Genomic DNA, 24,584 nt, shown 5'->3' on the forward strand with positions numbered 1-24,584 from the left:
CATCCCCATCACACTAGTGCCATGTCTTCTCTTCAACAAGGAATTGTTTTGTCTGCGTCATTTTGTGAATATACATTTGGCTTATGTTAAAAGTCACAAACTATCACTTGCTGGTATTTTTATTTTCTATCAAAAGAGAATATATGTCATTAATTGATTTTCTGCCCATTTTTCTGAGGAATTAAATGAGCCTATAACCACACAGTTGCCTAGCAATGCAGACAGCGAACCACAGTACACACACCACTACTTGGTTAAAAAAAAAAAGAAGAGTATTAAGAAAACAGTGGCAATGAAAAGCTCACACACAGTTATGAGTGAAGGTTGATAGCACTGTTTTCAGGAACGAGCTTGGTGCCATTTGTCCCAGGAACATTCATCAGTGAAAGAACACAAGTATCTAATATGCAAGCCACCAGCTTAGTAAGGAGCAGTGAGGATACCAGCAGTAATGAGGACACCGAGGTTTAGAGCAATGTATCGGCTGTGTTGGTTTCTTATACCTGACATTTACCACTTAGGACACCAAAGATGTAATCCAGTGACACGCATCGAGTTGTAGGCTTACCAAAAGCAACGGGGGAACATGTGATCTGCTGAGATCACACCGCTGAAATCTGCTGACTTCTAAACATTAACCTCTGTTACAACAATTCAAATTACATGAAGAATGGGGATTTCAAGACACTGTGATCGTGGCTGCAACTGCATCTGAAATGATAGGTGGGTGAGGAGTATTCATCTACCAGTGACTAAAGCTCTGCTGGTAATTCACGATCTATGTATCAGATTTGTAGCACTGGCACATTGGGGCTTGTAGGCTAAAGCAATGTTGTGAAGGTGTGAAAAACACAAAGTCTAATTGTTGTGGCTGTGATGAGCAGTAAGATAACAGAATAAGGAGCAGCACATTCATTATCTAAATCGCTAATAAAGGTTTGCACCAGGTACTTGTGGCACTGGAGCAGTGAGGACACAAAGCAAGAAATGGCCAGCTGGGACATTCAGGGCAAGAAGTGCTGCTAACTGGTGGAGCTTGCATGTATGCTTAGCACAGGGGTAACCAGTTAGCTGACTAGAGAGTGAGTAATAGATGGGTAACAGAAAACAATGCACAGAAGCAACAGATTAGAGTGTATACAGCAGGGAGCAGTAGCATGAATTCTTTGTCATAATTTGTAGGTTTGCTGCATTTTTCCTGCATGCTGTCTGATCACCTGCATGAGGCACATTATTTACTTGGTGACCCTAAGTAAAGTAACCTGTGTCTGCATCACAAATCCTCTAAAGGTGTGCAGTTGGGTCAGACTGAGAGAGTTCAGTCCTTTGAAGAGATGGGATAAGAAACATCCTCTGGAGCAGGCAGTGGAAGAGCAAAGGAGGGGGAAAAGTTGGTCTGGTACTTGGTAGGATCAAAGAGACAAAAGAGGTTCCTGAAACCTGCAGAGGGCATGAGGACGTTGTGTGGGAGAATGTTTCTGTAATCAAAGGGTATTGAGAAATCTGGCTAATTTGGTACTCACGTACAGCTGGCTGCATCTGCTTTGGCACACACGTGCGTGTTGTGCTTAGGGGCATATGCTCAGTGGAGTGCGTGCTGAGCCCTCCACAGCGATTCAGAAACTCAGCACAAAGATGTCTTAAAATGTACCGCTGGGGGAGAGGAGCTGAGGCTGCCGGCACAAAGCAGCTGTGAAGTTTAAACCTCGCAGTCACCTGAAAAACCTCACTCAAAGGCTTTCAAGGGAAAGACAGTTTCGAGTTGTCTTTAAAGCTCCTGAAGTACTTAAGGCTATAGCTATATTGGTAGGTTATACTGTGCAGCGGGAGCAGACCTGTAGCATGACAAAGATGGAGCTGATATCCACACTGTGCATTTGGGGAGAGGGCTCTGCTTCAGCCAAGTAAACACCCCCGTGGTCCCTCAGCCTGAGCACTGGCTGGCAGCTACATGGTGTGGGGTGCATAAGGGGCACCCCTGGAGAGCACCTTCGAGTTAAGCATCAGCTGAAGCGAAGGCTCCTTCCCCTCCGGCTTCTCCATCGCATGAGCCAGTGAAGAGGGGGCCAGCCACAGGTTAAAAAAAGCACTCCCAGTGCAAACTAAAAAGCTGACATGGGCATACCCTGGCAGTGTTCTTCTGGACCTGCCCAAACTGCTTACACCCAGCAGGCAGCTGCACACCCGGCATCCTGGAGACCACCAGGACACTGGCCCATCTCTCACCTCACCTGCAGGATGCACCTCCAAAGCACTCTCCTAATGCGTTGGAAAGGGATGGCAAAATGATGGTGAGAAGGGGGAAATGAAGAGACAGCCGAGGTGCCTTCCCTTCTCCCTCCCTTTCCTCTAAAGAGCACTGAGGTGGGTAGGAGGGAGGGTAGCCCCACGCCTTCCTCCTTCGGAGGGAAGTTAAACCCTCATTTGCCACCTGCTTGGCAGATGCTCAGACCATCAAAAGCTGGAGGATACCCTGAGGTGAAGCTCTATTGATGTGTATTACTTTGAACCAATGAATATTTCATTACTGGAGAGAGAAAGAATATGAATCAATAATTCAGGAGTAAGGAAAGGGGAAGGGATGGATTTGAACCACTGCTGGAGGGTGTGTTTCACTTTTTGAAACCCTTAAACTCTGCGGTTTCTTCAAAGACCACCTTAATTATACACACCTACAATCTTTTCCATAAAGTCTTAAAGCCACTATACTCGTCAGAGGAACAATCATCCCTTGCCCCATCACTCTAATCAATGAGCAACATTTAACACAAGGTTTCAAACCACAAACTTCCTTCTGGAGGTCATCTCTGATCCACTTTCCTTCTGGAGGCAGGGGAAGAGGGAAGAGAGAGAAAATGGGGTTGGGAAACACTGGGAGAGGAAAGAGAAAACCAGAATTAATTGAACAATAAAGTCATAAAGAGGGAGGCAATGTAGTTACGAGCAACAGCAATGACATTTCTGCTCTAATTTCATTTTGAACTGAGCCTTGAAGAAAAAGAGGACATAAAGGATTGAAGAAAAAAAGGAGGTAAAGGATTACTGATACAGAAAAAATAATCCTAGTTTTCCAGTGAAGCAAACCCGGTTGCTTCTTCTAAAGCATTAAGCTGAGATCTTAGTTTTCAGCTAGATTTCTGGAATTTCAAAGGGCTTAGAAGAAACTCATTTTGCCAAACCCCTACCTGTTTGCTTGGAAATACTGGTTCAAACTGTTTATTGCTCAAAAAGAATGTTTTGAAATTGTGGAAATATCTTCTTTCCAAAAGCATACATTTCAAACCAAAATATTCTGATAAGAGGGTTAGGATGCCTTTATCACATTAAACTTTAGAGATGGTTTTCAAACGTGCAAAATGGTGGTATCAAAATTAAACATTTTACCTCAACACTCTCAGTTTTTTAAATATGGATTGAAGCTATTTCTTTGTATTTCTTAGTTTTGTCCTGACGAATCACACAAAATGTTTTCCCAACCTGCTCTCTCCCTTTGTGGTAAACTGCAAGAAGAGCAACATGCTGTGTTACTTAAAGTGGCAGGACACTGGATTGGCACACGTTTTCTTCCATGGACAGTGCTTAAAACATTTATCCTGTCCTACAGGGAGAGAACTTTTTTATTATCTGGGTTTTAAAGACAAAACTTAATATCGCCCATAGGTACAACCACAGTACCGGCTTTTGCAATTCCTCTGTAAAACTTGCATCACTGTGAGTGCTCATTTGTTCAATAAGAAGCAGAACAAAGGCTGGAATATCTCCTTAGATTTTCTCAAAAAAAAGATGGTCTGAGGTGTATTTATTTTGGTGAATGCAAAAGTACCAGCATAAGTAGGCTAACTTTAAGCTGACAAGGCAGGGTTAGTCATTAAATAATTAAGTTTGTGAATAAAATCCTAAAAACATTTCCACTGACCTCAGTAGTGTTTGGATATCACCCCAGGTGCTTTCGCAGGAGACATATTTCTTTTTACAGTGAAAGAAAAGACAAAGAAAAAAGGACATTAAATAGTTCAATATTTGGCACAGCTGGGTCAAGCCAACACACTCAGACACTAACCTACAGCTTCTTCAACACTATATTTTATCCATACCTCATGGAAAACCCGGGGGCCCTTAGCAGGCAGCAGTGAGCCCAGCCAACTGCAGGATCAGGCCTATCAGGCAGTTCCCTCCATGGGTCTCATGGACAAGCCTGAAATGTTTAGGTGTAGGTGGGATTAACACCCACAGGTGATTTTTTTATGCAGCTCTACTCACAAAAAGCAAATTGTTATTTGAGGAGGAATTGATCTCAGCTAACACTAGGCATCTTTGGTATAGATGCGGGTATAGACCAGGACCTGCATCCAGCCTAGGGCTGATGTGGCCATCTCGGCTGGTCACCTCACATCCCTTTATAAGCAACGGAGAGAAAAAGGCACTTTAGGGGTGCAGCTCACCCAACCCGTTTGCAATGCCAGCCAGGCTGAACTGCAGCCCGGAGGGCAGTGGCAAATCCTGCTCACAAGAAACCAGCTGTGGGGTCCAGTGCTTAGAGGAATCTTGCCCAGTCTGTCTGAATGGATTGGCATTAAATTAAGAGTACAAGAAAATAAATACACAAAACTTTAAGTGTTTTCTGAGGCTTTCCCAGCTCCTCTAGCATCCTGGGCTGACCAGTCACGGCATGGCTGCCCTCAAGACTGGGGGAGCTGGTACATCCTGAGGGTCATACCTGCCTCTGTGGCTCATCTGCAGTCATGTGTTTGCTTCTTTTAATGCCTCTTCAGTTAATTTTCTTTGCAGATTCATTCACGGGACTCATAAACATAATGACTGACATCATTTGGCGCTACACTGGAGATTTCATGGCTCCTGATATCATCTGTAGAGTCGTTCGCTACTTCCAGGTATAGAAACCTCATGCTCTGCTGTATGCCCAAGCTTGCATGGCTTTGCATCCCCACAGCAGTAAACCCCAACAAAAATCCTGTGTAGACATTTTTCTAGCATCAAAAGTGTTAAATGCTGAAAGTGTTCATTTAAAGTTGAAACACTTTTAATTAAAGCATATTAAATCTTAAATTTTGTGGACAAGATAAAGAAAAAAGATCTGGGTGAAAATACAAGGTATTTTTTCTTTTTTCTTTTTTCTTTTTTAGTAAAAGTTTTCAAATATTCTTATTTCAGTGTTCTTGCTGACATTATTTTCTGCAATAAATGTGTCTCAACTGCTGCCTTATATACCTTCTGCCCCAGGTGGTCCTACTATATGCCTCAACTTACGTCCTTGTGTCACTAAGCATAGACCGGTATCATGCCATAGTTTACCCAATGAAGTTCTTGCAAGGAGGTAGGAGAATTTCTGTACCTTGCTATTGCTATGGATATTATTGGATAGGTTTTTAGTTTCAAAATTCTTAACCTTGTTGTCATGAATTATTCATTCCTGCTGTAGCAACATTTGGACTCCATTACAGTTTTCCAAATGGCAAAGGAGCTGCGGTTTCAAGATTTATTAAGCTGCTCTTAGCCCTCAGCAGTTTTTATAAGCATTGTTTTAGCAAAGAATGAAATGACATTTTAAAAAGTATAGAGATTTCATTATCTTCCAGCATTTTGAGAAGGTTATTATGGGCAAAAGCTAACCCTCGTACAACTATACTGACTCTAGGAGCTGCAAGAGCTATATTGTCTATTTATTCACACTAAAAAATAATTGGATAGAGAGTCCAGTATGGAGAATTCATACAACAGTTTGATAAGAGAACTTCAAAAGCTATAGCATATGAGTTTGAATATCTATTGTTTCTTATAATTTCTTCTATTTGTTATTTTTACAGCACTCAGATATATCCTGGCTGCTTAGCAGTACAATTTAAAGAACATCATTTCTTTCCTACAGAGCCAAAGTGGGACATTAAGTATGTTGCACAGAGTGAATAAACACAAATACCAGGTGGGGAGGAAGGGGAACAGTTACAAGAACCATGAGGGTTGGAAGATGCTGGTTAATCAGATGCGAATATCATTCTTGTTCTGGAGTAATGATGGCTTTTGCCAGCCTGCTCTATTCAGGGGATCAGATTAATGGTCCTTTCTGGCCTTAAAAACCTATGAATCAATCACAGCACGCAGGCAGTGGAGCAGCTTTGGCAGATGTTAAGGTCTGAAAACTTCAAATACTTGTGTGAAATTTAACTTCATATTCCCCAGCAGGCAGACCAACTTTTTTCAGAATGGGGAGATTGATCTCAAGGTTTTCTCAGTGGCCTCTGGGAGGTGCGGCATGCTCTGCAGCTCCTGCCGACATTGTGCTGGGCTGGGGAGGGCTCATAAACCTGCCAGCTGAGTGAGGCGAGCTGTCAGACAGATCCGCTGGCATTTCTTCTTCATACATGGTACAGGAAAAGCAGCACTTGTTAAATTACCGCCTGGCCTTAGTAAAAAATTTGGTGGTTAATCTTTGCAAAGCACTTTGAAGTTGAAAAAAACCCCACCAAACCACCTCAAATCTTTATAAAAACATTTTTTTAACTCAGTCCCATTTCCTATACCTATACCATAAAGTTTTTTCTTTTCTTTTTAAGACTGGAGAAGAGCAGACATCGGACCCGGTTGAGGGGCAGCAGAGCCATCAGCTGGGTGCGGCTCTGGGTGGGGGGAAAAGGCCAGGAGCACAGATAACACTGACAAAGCTCACCTGCCTCTGGCAAAGGCTGGCTACACACTGATGGATGAGCAAAGACCATGTTCAAAGGGAAAAAGGAGGCAGCTGTAAATCCAAAAGAAGGATCTAGAGAGGTATATTTACCATAGCAACTTCCTGGAATATACATAAATATTCAACTTTTCAACCCAGCTATTCCTAGAAGACGTGTCGTTGCGGGGGGCTTTTGAAATGCCCTCTTAGCTATTCTGCAAACAGAGAACAGAGAGATTTACAAAACTTTGTCACTGGTGATGACACAGAGAAACTTTAAAAACAGTTCTGAGTCAACCTGTGGCAATTTTCTTTCCAAAATGAAACACTCATCCCCCAAAAATCCCTCAATCAAGAAACAAGAGTTGTTTCTCCTTACCAATTTAAAAAAAAATATGTTTCCATGTAGCCTTGAAATATCATTTAGGAAAAAAAATCAAACATTTTGCTTTGAAAATGTCAAACAATTTCTTTTTTTTGAAATTGTGGTTTAGTTACTAGCCTCAAGTCTTGTTAAAAGTATTTGCAGTGAGCTGTATTTTGCATGGCTTCTAAGAAAACAAACTTCAACAGTTAAATATTTTATACTTACTTTGCAAATACATAAATGACCACAGAAAGTACAGGATGTGGAAGAATTATACATTCTAATCCTAACACTTCTACTGTATGAGGCACCTAATTCAATAACCAAAGGGGTCATTAAAAAAAAATCATAAAACAAAGATCGAAAAGAAAAGAAACTGAGAAGTTATAGCAGAAAACATTTTATGAATATTTCACCATGTTGAAAAGGTATATGCAAACAGTACACAAACTAAGCAACAGGCGACAATAGAACTGCTTAAGTAAAAGACAAAATCCAAATAGGTGTAAACTGCCCCTTTGCATAGCAAGATGCTAAAGTCCATCAGATCAACGAGATTCTGGAACAGCTCGCTCTCTCTGGATTTAAAACCTAATTTTAAAATGACACTCACTTTATAGAAGGATTGCACAGCATTACCGCTCATGATAGCGGGGAGCAAAACCCCTCACAAGAGGTGCCTCCCCACCACGTGCTGCTAAAAGAAGGTAGATGTGCACAAACCCACTGCCGCAGCACACAGATGGCAGAAGCGGAGCAAAGGGGTTGATGACATGAAAACATCCTTTAGGAGAGTCAGTGCCAGAGCTCGTGACTGAGATTCCTGCTCCAACCCTGCGTGTTAGTCTTGACTGCCCCAATATGAAAAACTCTCCATTTAAAGAGCAATATTGTTTTTAAAGGAAAATACTGAGACTAGCTGAATAGAATATCATATTTCAAAAGCTGTTATTTATTTGATTCCATTTATAATTGATATAGTTCTAGTTATACGATTTGCTGGCATTTAGAGCATATTAGAGCATTTACAAAAAACAACATAGAAAACCCTGCTTGTGAGGCAGCCAATTAATATTAGTTTGATAAAACAAAAATCTACTTACCTAGATGTTTTCAGTGCCCTGTAAAGCCTTTTAGACTCACAAGGTCATATTCTACTGAACACAAGGGACATCTAAAAACAAGAATAAATGAACATCACAGGTAATGTTTTATAAAACACAAAGATAAAATACCAGTCTTGCCCAACCCAAATTGCCCACTTCTCTTCAAGTTAAGGATGGCACTACACAGTGCAAAAAATAAAGTATATTACCCAAGTATGATCTTTTCCCCTTAGAAATAGGCAGGTGGGCCCCACTGAGGCTTGTATGTATGTAATTTAAGTAGCTAGCCCACAATCGAAAAACCCTTTCTGTCAGGAAATATTTTGTGAAACTTACTCTTAATATGCCTTTTGCTAAGTTTATTCTGCTATGCTTTGGGAAACTTTACAGTTCTCCTTTGCTTGTGCAATATTTATAGACTTAATCTAACCCTCTGACATAGATGTCAGCAGAGTTCCCTCGAGCCCTAGATTAGCAAGACTGTATTTTGCTGAATGTGGGTAGCATTTAAAAATGAGCAGGATAAGTGAATGTTTGCAACTGATGTTTTATAAAGCATAAAATTACTTTTTGAATGTTTCTCCCACACGCTTTCATATTGCTCTTTGAGCTTCAAGGAGGAAAGACATTCTTCTTGATATGCATAATTTAAAGTGACTTTCTATTATTTCACACACAACCTCGGGTATTTTGTAGGACAATAAAGTATTTCAACACCAAAGCTTCCAGATCAAAAAATCTGTCCCCATCTGTTCCTCTCACAATCTGACTCAGGAGGAATAACTGCTGCTGAGAATCACTGGTACTCCACAGATCAGCCCTTTTCCCCCACACTTTTCAGCTAGAGCTACCTGGATTTCAGCTAGAAGCAGCAGATTTGTGAAAACAAAAGCCTTGGGTCTGTTTGCTCCAACCCACTGATTTTCACAAAATCCCATGGGTGCCACCAGTCATCATCTAGCTTCCCACCAGTTTTCCCCACTCAGCAGCAGAGGAGGCCAGAAGTCAAGGGGAAGCAGTAGCCCAAACCTGCCAAGTGTTTCGGGATCCTTCAGCTCCTGGACCATGAGGTCCAGCAGGATCTCCTAGTTGATGTTTGTTGTGGCAGACAAAACAGGGCTGAGCACTTGAGCACCAGCATCTGCCCTGTCTCGTGGTTAGCAGCCCACCCTTGCCATGGCTTGGGCATGTGCCCATCAACAGGAACTGGGTTTGGTCTCCACCATGATGCAGAGAACTGCAGGAGATGCCTGGGCTCTCCAGGACCACATTTCTTTGGGGCAGTAAAGTTGCAGCTGGAGTCAAAGGCAGCTGGTTGTGCAGTTTTGTTCTGACCCTGAACTGAGGCATTTTCTCTTCCCCAATAGGAAATGTTTTGTGAGCTTTCTCACTTCAAGGGGCATCAAAATATTTCATTTCCATTCCAAGGAGGACATTTCCCCCGCCAGTACATCCAGTACGCTCCAACCTAGTTTATGTTTTAAGTAACCCTTCCCAGCCTCAGCCTTCCTCTGTTGTCTGTAGCACAAGGTCTCCTTCTTCTTTTCTGTCTCTGTGTCCTCCTGCTGATGGCCGCTTTGCTGTGCCAGTGTAAGAGTGTGCAGCTGGGCAGGCCTGCAGTCCTTTGCATTCATTCATGATGTTCTCTTGGTGGCATAGAGGAATCATTACATCTCATGTTTCTGACTTGCTGACCCTGACCAGTGCCTTTCTCATAGTGTTTCAGATTCAATGGGCCCTTAGCATCTTTAAATAAAACATGTAAAATACAAGCCCATAACAACATGACTTTTTATAATGAGAAAGAGATGAAATCCCCATTCTCCTTTGCAGTCTTTTCAGCATCAGCCAGCTGCAGTCCCAAATTCCCTTTCTTCACCTGGTTTCCTCCTCCTCCCTGCCTTTCTATTAGCACTACTACAAGGGACCGGTCGCACCAGCACCCCCATTAACACTGTCTGTTTGACTCTGTTGCACAGAAAGACAGGCGAAAGTTCTTATTGGAGTGGCCTGGAGCCTCTCCTTCCTGTTTTCCATCCCGACTCTGATTATTTTTGGGAAACGGCAGCTCTCCAATGGGGAAGTGCAGTGCTGGGCTCTGTGGCCTGATGATTCCTACTGGATACCCTACATGACGGTGGTGGCTTTCCTGGTGTACTTCATTCCTCTGATCATTATCAGGTAAGCCTGAACCGCAGTCAGCAAGCATGTGCTGAAAGCTGTCAAGTGTGCAATCAGCTTAATGCTTTAATTTCTACTCATTCATTACAATTTCATCTTCACAACTGCCTTACAGCTGCTGCAGTTTTTATCACATAATGCATGTGTTGCTCTACTTGCCCTGGGTGTTCTCCATGAGGTATTAATGGCCAGAAACATTTTTTCTGAAGCACTTTTTTCTGATGCACTGGATCTGTAAGTGCATCCACTTATCTCCACAGCTTCAGGCTTGAAACATATCTTTATAAATCCAGTATGAATGTCTAGCTATTATGACAGAACATAATTTTAATAAAAGAACAGGAAACCACACTTAACACTAATTAAACTGAAATTAACTTAAAGTGCTCTCAAGCTTCATAGTACTAGAAAAATGTTTCTTCACCAAGATCGGAAAGAAATCTCCAAGCACTTGAAGCTGCCAACCACTCCTAAAATATGAGCAAATAAAATTCTTCCTATTTTGTAATGCAAAACCTGAGCTGCAAATATTTGAGACTGATTTGCTCAAAATCACAAAGACAATCTGCAGCAGAATCTATTTTAAATTGAGGTTAACCAATATCCCAGACTGTGCTCAGTGACCAGTGAATTTTATTACCTCCCTCTGGGATGCTGCCATTAGCTGCTGTTAAACAAAAATTATCTAGCCATGAGGAGCTACCAATGCAAAGGAGCAGTCAAAAACTGATGTGGAAGGGGAGTGAGGCTTCTTAACTGCCTTGAAAGGCTGCCAGTGGCAGTAATTTGTTCTACAAGGCCTTTCCTTTCTTTCCCTTTTCAGTAGCAAGGTTATAACAGGATTTCTTAGTGTCCATCTCTTCTTCTTAGTGGCAAAGAAAACTTGCTGGGACTCCTTTTGCCCCGCCCCTAATTTGGTGACATGACGTTTGGGCCGTGAAAGAGGAGCTATGTTTTCATGTCCCTTGGACATCTCTCTTGGTCCATCTGCTTTTGCAGCAGGTGATGAGTCGTGAGACTCTGCTGGCTTCCCGCTCATTAGCATCTCAGGTCAGAGCAGGGGCTGGGGGGAGGGCTGATCTTTTCTAGATGATGACAAGACTGGCTAAGTAAGCTAAACAGTAAAGACCGTGTCATTGGTTAAGTTCCTTTCCGGTTGAGTTGTGCCTTGAAGTTTCTTACTGTTTAATCACGGAGATTAAGTTCTGCAGCTTCTAATGGAAACAAGTTTATCTCTGATAGAATCAAAACCATGTGGTGCTTGAACTCATCTAGCTGACTTTTTGATACGGATTCAACATTGACCGGTGTTGCTCCCTAGAGAGAAGGGACAATTTTTATACTTTGCTCATAACACAACAGTTCGCTAAGCCTTCCATTTTTGTGCCAGGTTGCACAGATGTAACAAACAAAATCATGAAAAGTTCTCCTTAAAGAAAGGAAATGATAGCAATAGGGAAAAACTACTCCCAGATTGTCCAATTGCTCTTCCTTCCTAGACAGGATCATTTATGTTTGTATGTTTTCCTGTCTCGTAAAACCAGCTTAGTTTTAAATAAACCAAAAAATATTCTTGGGAATATGTAAATAAAAATGTGGGTGGATCTGCAGCCCAGCACCAGCAGCAAAAGGAATAAATACACAAAGAAGAGACAAAAAGAAATTTAACTCTGAAAAGAAATGGCACTAGAAAACTTTGAGGCTGGCTGTTACTGTGAGAGGAGTTTTGTTATGAATTTTCTCAAGTAGCTAGCAATCAGGAAATATTAGTCAGCATCTTCAGTGTTTTAGGAAAAAGGCCCATAGCCTATCCAGTTACCAGTCGTTCCACAGGTGTGTGAAACATCTCTTTCACATTCAAACTTACAGATTTGCATGCTTTCTGCTACAGATCAGCCACTCCTTTTTACATGGCATATATACTTGTTTGGCAAGAAAAGGCAAGCTACAGAACAACAAATTTTTCAGAGCTGCTGACGTTATGCTCCCCTCCTCCCTGCCAAAGGAAGATATTCAAACCAGATCAGGTCTATGACTTGCTTTACAGTAAATTCCCAGAAGCAAGAAGGCAATGAAGACACGAGGGGAAAGGGAAAGGCAGTGAAACTGGAATTTCATGAGATTGCCCTGACAGCAGAGACATGAATAAAGCATCCTAAAATTTTTGCAGCTTTAACCTTGACTTTCACACGAGAAGTTTATGGCAAGACAGGAACTTAAAACACTGACCTTGCAGCCACGGGGCAGAGCGGTGCCTGTTGCCTGCCCAAACACGTTCCTGTTTTCAGTGTACACTAACACAAATGCTCCCATGTCCTTGCCAGCAGAAGTCACATTTTTGACAGGTCCTAAGTGATGTCCAGTACTGGGAGGAAGGAAAGGGGGTGGCACAGGGAAGGATTTTTTTGTGCCCATTTATTTCTAGTTGTCAGTGATGCTATTTTCTTCAGAGTAGAGAGGATTGTCTAAAACCACATGAAAAGAGGATTACCATCAGGGCAAGGTCAGCAGAGACATTATGAACAAATGCCATGCAGTTTGGAAAGAAATGGCTATTTTCTTAGAATATTTTTTTCAAGTTTCAACCATACAACTGAAGGCTGCAATTTCCCAGCTGATGCATCTGTAAAACATCTATCAACATAGCCTCAAGGTGTGACATCTATTTCTTTAAAATTTCTTGGCAGTCCCAGAGTTCAAAGCTAATCCGCCTGATGTGGCTGCAGAAATAAGTACTCTGGTAAGCAGTTTGCAGCTAAAGAATGGCAGGAATGGCTGTTAACATCTTCAGGGACTCAATTTCTCTGCAAAAGTTTTTTCCCACCGAATACTTTCAGATGCACAGTGGGTTTGATGGCAAATGAGACGCTGTTTCATAAGGGCGAGTGAGGGAAATCACATACATTGTAGTTGTGTGTTACTCTGTCAAAAGATCAATTATAAAAATTAAAGGTGTTATTCAGTAAATGAAGGAAGGCATTTTGTGATTTTTTTTAATTTAATGGCCTTTAGCTGAAGATGTTATTAAAAAAAGGCCACGACATAATGATGGAGAGACTATCCATACATGTGCAACTGAAAAGTCAAGGATCAGTATCTAAGAAGCCACAAATATGAATAAACCAGAAGCCAAGGCACAGGCCACACTTAGTGAGGAAGTGAGGCAGGGTGCACACAGAGGAAGAATAAGACCTTTTCCACAATAATTCATTTTGTTTGCGCAGCTACTTTATTTTCTCTGCTGAAGCACTCTGATTTAGCTGCACGGCAGGTGCCTGACGCAATGTGGGACACTGGCTGGCGGAGTTAATTCTTAATTAGTTCTGCTGCCTGAATCTGCTGAAAACCTAACCTCTGGAGCAAAGCAGTTCACTGATGACAGCACTTTTTCTGGCACATTTCATCCAAAGTGCGTACAAAGGATAAAATTTTATTTTTCGGGTGCAGGACTTAATTCCACACTAGATATGCTGCTTTGGCTGAGCAGTTTTCACTTGCTACAGTCCAGGTACCATAATCTTTTAAGTTTCTCTCATCCATCCCTCAGCTCTCTCAGCAGAGCTGATTTCACATGTTCCTGACACAGCCTTCAACTAACTCACAGGAGTTGTGTTATTCATAACACTGCAGCCCACGGAATGAATTATTTAGCTGATAACCTTATGCTCAGTCTGGAAAACATTTCCACGGGTGAGCTAATCCCCCAGACACAGTGTGAGCAAACCCTATAGATTCCAAGCCAAAACACAAACCATAAGAAAAGAAGAATCTGCCCCTTCTTTTTTAACATATATATAAAAAGCTAATTTAAGAACAAAACTACAACAGCCCTGAAAGATTTAAATACTAGGGAGGTCTGTTCCCACCACTTCTTCACAACTGGAGAATCAGCAATCAGTTATCAAACAGCCTGTGGTTTTGTGGTGAGTTTTTTATCTGATTATAATACAAACGAACAAGACCTGAATAATGAAAAGAGAATGAAAAGCTGTGATTAGATTTTTAACCCAAGAGTGTGGTTATCTTTGAGAGCTGAGAAAGGGGAAGAATATTTGTTCTTTTCATGTAAAAGCTCTCCTCCTCCCCCCTATCTTAGAGTTGGGCAGGGAGAGCCACTGAGCCTGCATCAGGTCCTTCTTTACAGCACTCAAAAATTTGGCCTGTTCTTCCCTCTTATTTGGACAAATCTACCACTTTTTCTGCAATTGATATTGTCAGCCTACCAAACCCCAGAAAATTCAGAAAACTGAGTTAGGCAACCTGTGGTAATAAGTTCTCTCCTATTCTGGGACAGGTGTCATCAGCTATAACCAAAGCTTTTTCTCCTACACCAAGATATGCCAAGCAAAGCTCAAAAGGTATCTGTGATAGTTGAATACATCTGGGGCTTGCTGAACAGAGGTTAAATATGGGTCAAATCAAGATTACAGACTGCTTTCCTGCAAATATTTGCACCTGGGCCCCTCAGGTCCTGTGGTAGGGAGACAGGAGAGCTACTGGGTTTCTGTTCTGTATCACTACTCTGTGCCAAACCATAATTATATTCTGGCACTTGAGTATCCAGAAATTCAGTCTTTTTAGCTGTTATTCAAGATTGCCAAATATATTTTTTATATTTTAACCTGATAAATGCAATACATAGGCATTTATCTAATATAATTCCAAATTCAGGTTAAAGAAATTTGCAAAAGTTCCTCTCGAAGCATAGAGGAAAATATATCCATCTGCTGTTTAAAATCAAAACTCCAAAGAGAATATTTGCTTTGGAGCAGCAGAAAAATAATTAGAAGAGAAAAAACAGAATCAGCTAAAAGGAAAAATATGGAACTAAAGCCAAGACATTGCAATGAAATAAAAAATAGATTAAATAAAAAGTATTAGTCTGAATTAAATCAAATAAAGGGAATAGAAATACGATTAATAAAAATACCAAAGGTCATTTTCTGAGCTTGATTCAGCAAGCACAATCATTTTTCCTTCAATTTCCATTTCTAAATAAAAAAGCCTAGATTTTGCACATATGTTCTAATATCTGCTCGTCTATTCACTCACCCATTACACATGCCTACAATGGTTTGTTCAGATGAAGTTACAGGTGCCTTTTTTCTTTGGATAAATAGTGCTGTAAATTAGCTACCATAAAACATAATGCAGCTGCTTCACTTTGCACAAATGAAGTACAAGGAACAATAGGCAATGCTGGGTGATAAAGACAAGTAATTAGCATGGAGCTTAAGTATACTTTTTGACATGGTAAAGGCTCATTTTACTAGTAAATACTGAAGCTGAGTGGGATGCTATCATAATGCAATCATTTATTTAAAAAAAAATAAAATCTGTGTTTAAAGAGTGGGCAGATCAATAACTCTTATGATTGTTAATATCAACACCAGAAGACATTTTATTTTCCAAACCAAAAGCCATCTATGAATTAAAAATAAAGACGGAGTGGGACTATTCATGGTAGCATTTGTATGACTAACTATAAGTTAGTTATTTACATGGACAAAGAATGCTGTAATTACCAACAGCGCCATATTAAACACCACCATTAACTAATAACATGCTACAATGAACATGCATCTTAGTCCTTCAGAATTTGGATCAAGCTAAATTGCTTTTGCAGATGCAATGAATGTCATTTGCTGAGAACAGTCTGAACATATTCTTGTATTTTCCTGCCACCTCTCCAGATATGCATTCTATCAGGGCTAGAAAAGTCACTGCATTTTCAGGTCAACAGCATGTCCTTTCTATCCTGTGGTCTTCAAAGCCTGAGCAACTCCTTCTCAAAAAGGCTTGGATTATTTTTCCATCTGGGTTTGACGACTACACCTGAGCTCTTTCCTCCCTTTCTTTAGTCTCTTACCAGCAAATAATGGGCCACAACAACTTATATAATATTTTAATATCATAGTATGCATGAAAATGACTACAGCACTTATTTATATAGCCCCCAAGAATCCTCAATGAGGGTTGGAAGGCCAGTGTACTACACAAAGAAACCTGATATCTGGACCTAACGAACTATACATCGTATCTCCCAGTGCTTTCAGTGGAGACAGGAGCAAGCAGCATGCAGGCATATTACATGTGTTGGAAAATAAGGTTTGTGGCAATGATAGGCTTGCCATGCATGTGTGTATGGTGTGCTCTTACATCTTGGCAATGAAGGTGGCGTAGCTTGATGTTGAGAGGAAGGAAAGAGATTACGATATGGTCAGAATGGTGCAGACCATTGCCAAACACCCTCCTATCCATCTGAATACCAGTTGTTGTCTGTCCCCTTCTACTCTTTGCTCATCTGCCACTTTATTTTCTATCAAGTGGGAATTTCTTCCCACCCTTTGAGATGTCACCAACCATGGCATCCTCCTCTAGCTGCCTCTTACAGAAAGAAAGAAGCTAAAAATGCATTCTGAAAAAAACCTGCTTTTCCCTTGTAAGAAAAATACAGCTTCTGTTCCATAAGTGCTCTCTTTTTATTGTTGTGGCTTTGAAACACACATGCAGGTGCCTTTTATGATCTTAAGCTTTGGGTGACACATTTCTGGAAAATCCAGTTTGTTACCTCCATGCCAGCACAGCTGGGGAAAAAAAAAAGATTAGACACTAATAAGATCTGGAGTCCCAGAGAGAGAAAAGCATAAAGGCATAACTGTCATTGGCAAAATTGTTGCTGGGAAGTGTACCTAGCATGACAAGTGACTCCTCTTTCCTGATGCCCACCCTGAGCAGCTTTACACCACCTCTGTTCCCCTCCTGATAAGGAAGGCTCCAGTGGATCCAGCTATAGAGAAAAGAAAGAAAGATGAACAGAGGCAAAAACACCAGTACAAATCCACTATGTTGGCAGCACTTTAGAAGCCACTGGATTAAACCAGGAATTAAACTTTCCCCTGGACTTCTAAAAATTCAGGATTCAAATGAAACAGCATGTAATCTCATACATGAAATGCCAAATGAAGACGACAGCTGCTATAACTACATCTGGTGAAAGGGATGCTCTTACCAGACTCTGCAGCCGAGAGGGCAGGATTTCTGGGGTCAGAGGCAGAGCAAATGAGGAGCCTGACTTCGTAATTCAATCCTTGTGGCACTTGGCTGGAAGCAAGGAGTCTGAGTATTTTGACTACGGAATTAGGTTCTTTTGTCCTGATGCTTAGGCAACTTGGAACTTGTCCTGCTAGACACATGCAGGTCTGCATCAGAGGGGATAGGGTTTCAACTGCAAATAAAAAGCTCAGGCTAGGGAGAAAATAGAAACAGGATTTTTAGGAGCTGGCTGGAAATTTTCTTGAGATGACAACAATTATCATTCTTATTCATTGGAACAATCAAAGGAGAAATGATACATGAATTTTCCACCATTGTCAGTACAAAGCACAAAGGAATTCTCAAGTGCACCGGCTGATATATAAACAGGTTCTTGAAAAGCCAGGATATAAAAGCAAAATGTTCAAGTCAGCTGGGAGCCATGCTGGACCTTTGAAGGGATTAAGGAGGGCAAGCTGGAGTCCACAGCAGATGCATGCAAAACCTTCACTGGGCAAATACGCTACTGCTCTGCTCCACAGCCCGGACTGCACGTTGAATTTCCAGCTCTCACCTATTGAGTCTGGAAACCAGATGGCTCAAACTTCCACAGAAAGGAAACCTCCGAGGCACACAAATACAGCCTTTGCAAGCATGTCTAGGAATTGAGGGTGCTCTAGGAAAGGCTTGTATATCAGTCTGAAAGCTCTAATAAGAATAATATCTCTTCTTGTAACAAAAATAAACTGCGTGATAGTAAGACACATTTTTGTCTCTGTAAAACACCCTGAAATAATCTCCCTAGCTGCACCTTTTTCAGAGTCACCACTGAGGTTTATGGCAATTAATGGTCAGGCTGCCCCAGGCCCCCCAAAACACTGCAGTGTATTGCAAACAGCACATGATGACTTCTGTTACAATGCTTGGTTTTTACATCAGGAAAACATGGCAACCCGAGTGCATTAGCTGAAATATTTTTAAATTATTTTTGTCTTCCTTAGCAGACAAAAAGGAAAACACCGGTCAAAAGTATGCTGTTGCTTAGTGATTTTAGCTGCACGTTATGCATGCTTGCAGGAGAAAAGGCAGACAGAGCAAGGCCTTGTATTTTTTTTATGTAAACTGCTGAAAAGGTAACATCCTCATCCAGGATGGGGTTTCAAACAGCTCTTCAGCTTGAAGGAATTATTTTTACCTAATATATATTAAATAAATAGAATTCCAGATTTGTTATTGCCTAGGGAAAGGTCATAACTATCCAAAGTTATTGTGGACTAGGGCACTTTTCATCTTTCTCATTAAAAGTATATGTATATTCCTCTCTAAATATGCAAATTGTGGTGGACTTGGTTTTGAATCATTTAACTCTCCCCATCTACCTGATACTTCTGTCCCCCTCAGTTTCAGTCCCAGGACCTTGAGACCCAAAAGTGAACACCGCGGTACTTAACTGCATTTCTCATGGATCTTGCCCCTGTCGACATCCCCAGGGTACCGTTTTATTTGTCAGCTTCATACTCACAAAGTAACACCAAACCAGAAGTGGACACACAGCCAAAACAGGTCCGTCCCTTGCTTCCCCCATTTCAGCGCTAGTGTCCTTCTTGCAGCTCCCAAGCCCACAAACACAAACCTGTGCAGGAATGAGGTGCCTCCTGCCTGAGGCTGGTACCCAGGCAGATCTGGCCTCAGTTAGCTCAAAATCCCCAATGAGAACTTACCTGCGACATCTTGGCCAAGACATTGCATTCCTCTGCACCTCAGATTTGACATCTGCAAAGCCAGGACAATGATAATGGCTTCCATGGTGAAAACTCTTCAGATATACTTCTGAAAAGTACTATGGGAGAGTCATATTTTTTTTATTATTCTTGTCATCATTATTATCCCTATGAAGTCCTGTCATCTTTATGAGCTCCTTACACATAGATAAGTATATTCATAGAGCACGAATGACTGGGATATCAGTTAAATTTACTGTGCCTCATAATATCAATGACTCTCTCCCTTCTGTAGCATCATATATTCAATCGTGATTCGAACCATCTGGATGAAGAGCAAAGCTCAGGCTGTCATCATATCCAGCTGCCCTGGTGAGTCTCAGCACACACATGCCTCCAGCCTCATGATTCAAAGCCAGCCGGCTCCCCCAAATCCAGGAATGCCTGGTCATGCGGTGTCACATTGGGCCTCCATCACTGCAGTGGGAATAGGGTTTCTGTAATTGCTCATTCATAACTCTTTTCTACATTTTTTACTTTGTTTTCTTTGACACTAAATCCCCTTTAGAGAAATGATAGAGAACATCTGCAACAAAATAATTAAAAGGTAAAGAATCCTTATTCTAGAACTTAGAAACCCTATTCCTAGAACTTTGCCCATTTCCAGAATAAATTTTTCTAGCAGATACTTACAGAAGTCTTTTGCTGTGCTTTCATATGACCTTGCAAGTCCAGTGTTGGTCAAGATCAGAAATTCCTGGCTATGGAAAGCCACAAAATGAGCTGAGCTTTCCACCCCAAGACCATAAACTTTTTTGGACCATTCTGATCGATTTTGGCAAAGAATCTGAACACAAATCATTTCAAGATCCTCACTTGTCAGCTGCCTTACCTATTAGTTATGAAGAAAGGTATGTTCATTTAATATGTTTTACAACACAACTGTAAGAGCACACAACCACTTACACCAGCCAAGTGATGAGTGGAAACACATCAAGCTATGGGGACCAAGCTGCTGCTACATGCCTGAAGAAGGATCATGGATCATGTCTGGTACAGTAGGAAGTGTCCTAACATGATGTTGCACATATTCAGATATCCTTATGCCATAATCTGACATCTGTCTGCTATAAACTAAGATTTAATCCTCCTTTGAAAACCTCGAGCAGGACTGATTTCTAATGATCCTGCCTTCCTGACACAATCAATATTAACTAGCCTTGAAAACAAATGTCATTCTTCTTGTCCAATTCTGCTCTATAAGTCAACAAGTGATTTCCAGTAATATTAAGTATGGACTAATTTCAAGCTTCTAGATGGGATGTTTCACTGATAACAAGCCCACATTAATTTTATTTACACCTTTTTCCTTACAAATTACACAGCTTTGATATGCTGTTTTTAAAATGGGTGCAAAAAGTCATGTGTACAGAGTTATTTCCAATTACAGTAATCAAAATTCCAGTCCTAAGTTTGGACTACAAGAGTTTAAAGATGTTTTGGTAAAAAATGACCTTCTTGTGTATTCGCTGTGGTGAACCTAATTATTCTGACCCAGCAACATGAACAGCAAATCGACATTAATAATGAAATCAGGCATAATATTGCAATCATGCTGGTACTGTTATTCAAATACAGAACTCGATTCTTGGAGACATTAGTGTGACTTCAGAGGAAATGAGATCAACCAGCCTTGGTGTAAGACTGAATAGGATTTGCTTCTCAATTCAAGCCACACTTCATCTCTGCAAAGCTAGTCTAACAGCATTTTGTCTTTCATTACTGAGTCAACATGGATAGTAAAATGCATGACTGATTCTCCAAAGCATCAAAAGGAGTAAGAGGTTAAGGGAATGGAGCATGTAGCTTTTAAAATCCTTCTGACTGAAATACAGTTAAAAGTGAACAGGTAGTCTGTTTTGCCAGGTTGTTTCTTCTGTTTTCTTAATTACAGCTACCAGTTTCTTTCAGAAACTGTCTCCTGTAACACTGGTTGCGATTTTGTAGCTGTGATGGCACACGGTTTTTAATTAGACTGATACAGCTGGGCACACAGGAGTGGTTCTCCTGACTAAGTGGTGAGGATCAGGAACACCCAGCTGCCAGAGTGCTTCAGGAAGATTTCTTCTGCTTACATTTCCCCTTTTGATTTGGGGTGGCTCAGGTTTTGAGCATCCAACTTGAGCAGGTTTGCAAGTGTCCAAATTTCAGAAACTACTGAGCCCCTGCCTGACGCCAGGGAAAGATGGGCTATATATTGCTGTCCTGCCCGCAGAGGTAGGCACTGACACATCCATGCACCAGCTCTGCTCTTTTACTAGCTGAACCATTCTTTCCCTAGGTGGCAAAACCTCTGCTGGCTACACCAGTCGTGGGTTCATATCCAGGGCAAAAGTGAAAGCGATCAAGTACAGCATCGTAATTATCATTGGTAAGTGAAAAGCCCTGCAGCTAGCTAGGGAGGATGCTGCCTTTAGGAAGCTAGTCTTCCTCAGCTCCCTCTGTCATGAGCAGATAAAATGCAGTAGATGGCTCAGAGAAGGAGCTTACTTAGACCCCCCTGACTTGCCTTCTGACCTTGTCCTTCCCCTCTCCTCTGGCTGATAAACTCCTATTTTACGCATCTGACACAAGTCTCATGAAATTATATGCACAGCCCCTCATGTGCATAAAGAAAGTAAAGGAGGGACATTGCCTAAAAGGAACAAAAGAAGGGGTCATCTCCTTCCCATCCAGGCTGCCAAAAGACTTGGCAACCAAGTTGTCTTTTAGGCTTAGAGACTAGGTATGGCATGTTAGGTGCTGGAGCAGTGCAAGAGAGAGGAAGGAGAGGCGAGGGATGCAGAGCAATTGAATTTGATGTCAGAAGCGTGTTGCCTGCCGAGGTGGGAAGAACGAGCTCTCCTTTCCTGACAGGGCAGCAGATGACTCAGTGCAGGTGTCCTCCGTCTCCCAGGGAGATGACATTATTCTGATGGAGTTAGGAGACTGACATTCTATCTCAATAAATAAAGGCAGCATCGCACAGGGCTGGTGATTAGCTGCCAGAGACAGGCAGGAAGGCGACTGAAGCTATTTACTCCCAAGGGCTGACAGCCATCCCCTAACACTGAAAAAGAGATTGCTCCTCTTTCCAATGCTACACAAAATTCAGATTGGATGATATTGCAATAATAGCTAGTATTAGCTCACTGTTTAGCAGTAGCGTCTACAGGCATGAGAGAGGCTGGTGTGCGTCATGCTTTTCAGAAGCCCAAGAACAGCTTCTCTGTGTACCTGAACTTTTCTGTGTGGCAATAAGAGAACACTTTTGTCAGAAACAACTACTATCGCAACGCCATCAGATGTTAAGAGCTCACCTGGATGCTCAGTATTTCAAAGGACCTTGATAATACTAGGCATCCAGCATGTCTTGATGTGCAAACAGATTAAGGCACCTAACATTCATGGATTTCTTTAAAGCCACTTAAGTTCTGCATAGTCAGTGCTATGACCCATACGCTGACACTGTGTATTGCTATTTTGCTGGTATGTGTGCATAGACACTGCCAGTTTGGTTACTCTAGAAAACAGAAGGGGAGTTTACCTCTTCCTTGCACATTCAGTGCAGAAATACTGCTCAGAAATACTGATCAATGTGATGAGAAAGCAAGCACGAGGTCACTCTGCTCTCTCATTTGGGTCAGGGAGACATCATGTGTCTCATTTCACAGATACCTGTATATTTGCAACCCAGGTACTTACAGCTTAGCTGAGTGAACTGCCTGTCCCAGCGTTTCCATGTAAATCTTGAATCCAAAGCTTTTGTGAAAGGAGATGACAGAAATTTGTGAGGGACAATTCATTCCCTACACCTGCAAATAAAGGTAGATCTGTGGCCTTTCTATTTCTGCCACCTCTGAACAAAAGCACCTATGAACAACGCAGTCCTCTCCTCCCTTCCCCAAATTCACCTTTCAAATTGCAGTACAGGAATTAAGAGAGTCTTCCTGCACACTCCATGTACACAGCACCTCCAGCCAGCATGTCAAATGATACATTGTTCTGCCATACTGTGGTGTGAAAGGGTGTCGTTCCTTGTGCCTGGATGTCTAAGAGCCTTTTTTTAATAGGCGGCTGTGACAGGCAGTGCTGTCATGGAGTGGCACTTTGGTGGTGTGTACATTTATATTGGCTGCTCACTCAGGGGACCATTAAAAGAGCGCTTCACTATAACTGATGATGCTTTAACTGGCTACCTATTTACCCTTTATGTGTTGTGTAGTGTTCAAAAGTGCCTCAATATGTCTAGAGGGAGCACTCTAAACACTTAGAGGAGCGCACATAATTTATTTTATGGGCATTAAAATAAAAATAAAGACAAATAAAAGCACAATCTAATAACTATTCTCTTAAATAAGACCCTGAATACGGAGAGATTTTTTTTTTTGCATGAACAACTATTTATGTGTTATGACAGTCTCTCTATGTGCATGTGATTACATCCCTAAATAGCTAAGCTATCTAATATCAAGCTCTTCCTCTCTCTGTCTCTCTTCCAGCATTTGTTCTCTGTTGGAGCCCTTACTTTCTTTTTGATATCCTGGACAACTTCAACATACTCCCTGAGACCAAAGAGCGCTTCTACGCATCTGTGATTATTCAGAACCTGCCAGCCTTGAACAGTGCCATCAACCCCCTCATCTACTGCCTCTTCAGCAACCGCCTCTGCCCCCCTTTCGAGTATCGCTCCTTTACTGTTACTGACTATCCCCTAAAAAGAGAGTGAACATGTAAATGCAGTCCTTAAACAAACTACGTCTTTTTGTCTGTTCTAATTCTGACTGTTCCTTATTTTCTTCAGGGAAAGAAGGACTCGAAGGCTGGGGGGGACATTCCGGGACAGGAGTGACAGAAGGCAGGAGATGCATGTCCTATCCAAACCAGAAGACATCTAGAACAGATGATGCTCTGCAAAGCTACACCGGGACCTGTGCCGAGGAAAGTGGAGGTTCCCTACAAGCCCTGTGCATCGTGAGTGGATGGAAACTGACTGACAAGAGCCTGCACCTTGCTGCTGTTGAGCAGCACATGTATTTTGGATCGGCACTGCAGCTTCAGCAATCGCACGCTGCCAGTGCCAACCTCAGTAGGAGGGATTTGCATGCCACTTGTGAGGGCTCATCTTGGCCCACTGTTTTTAAACAAGCTGTAATATATATATACTCCGAACAGCAAAAAACAATGTAAATGGTGTCTAGTCAGTGTTCTCTATTTTTCAGGAGTCACTAAAAGCTATATACTGTACCATCTGGCTCATATAACTGATAAAGAGTATTTACAAGTGATTACAGAGCAGGGACCCTAATTAAAATGAAAACACAGGCACTTTTCTGAGAACATGCCACTGTCACTCCATATAATTATATCTGGGTTTCATACACAACTACTTATGAAGTCATAGCCAGAGAAGAGGGGACCGAAGGGATAGGTTACAGCCTCCCACCTCT

General features: G+C 41.6%; 1 protein-coding gene across 1 annotated transcript in view; it reads left to right on the plus strand.

The window, feature by feature from the left end:
* Positions 1-24,118, plus strand: part of NPSR1 (neuropeptide S receptor 1) — a 65,843-nt gene extending 41,725 nt beyond the window's left edge. The window contains exons 3-9 of the mRNA XM_052792707.1: positions 4,789-4,892; positions 5,242-5,335; positions 10,138-10,339; positions 19,391-19,467; positions 21,437-21,526; positions 23,637-23,817; positions 23,939-24,118. Coding sequence (XP_052648667.1) covers positions 4,789-4,892; positions 5,242-5,335; positions 10,138-10,339; positions 19,391-19,467; positions 21,437-21,526; positions 23,637-23,817; positions 23,939-24,032 — 842 coding nt within the window. The 3' untranslated portion in view covers positions 24,033-24,118. The remainder of the gene's footprint in view (positions 1-4,788; positions 4,893-5,241; positions 5,336-10,137; positions 10,340-19,390; positions 19,468-21,436; positions 21,527-23,636; positions 23,818-23,938) is intronic.
* Positions 24,119-24,584: the final 466 nt, after the last annotated feature.

This window comes from Harpia harpyja, chromosome 1 (assembly GCF_026419915.1).
Source record: "Harpia harpyja isolate bHarHar1 chromosome 1, bHarHar1 primary haplotype, whole genome shotgun sequence".
In the NCBI taxonomy this organism is placed as follows: Eukaryota; Metazoa; Chordata; class Aves; order Accipitriformes; family Accipitridae; genus Harpia; species Harpia harpyja.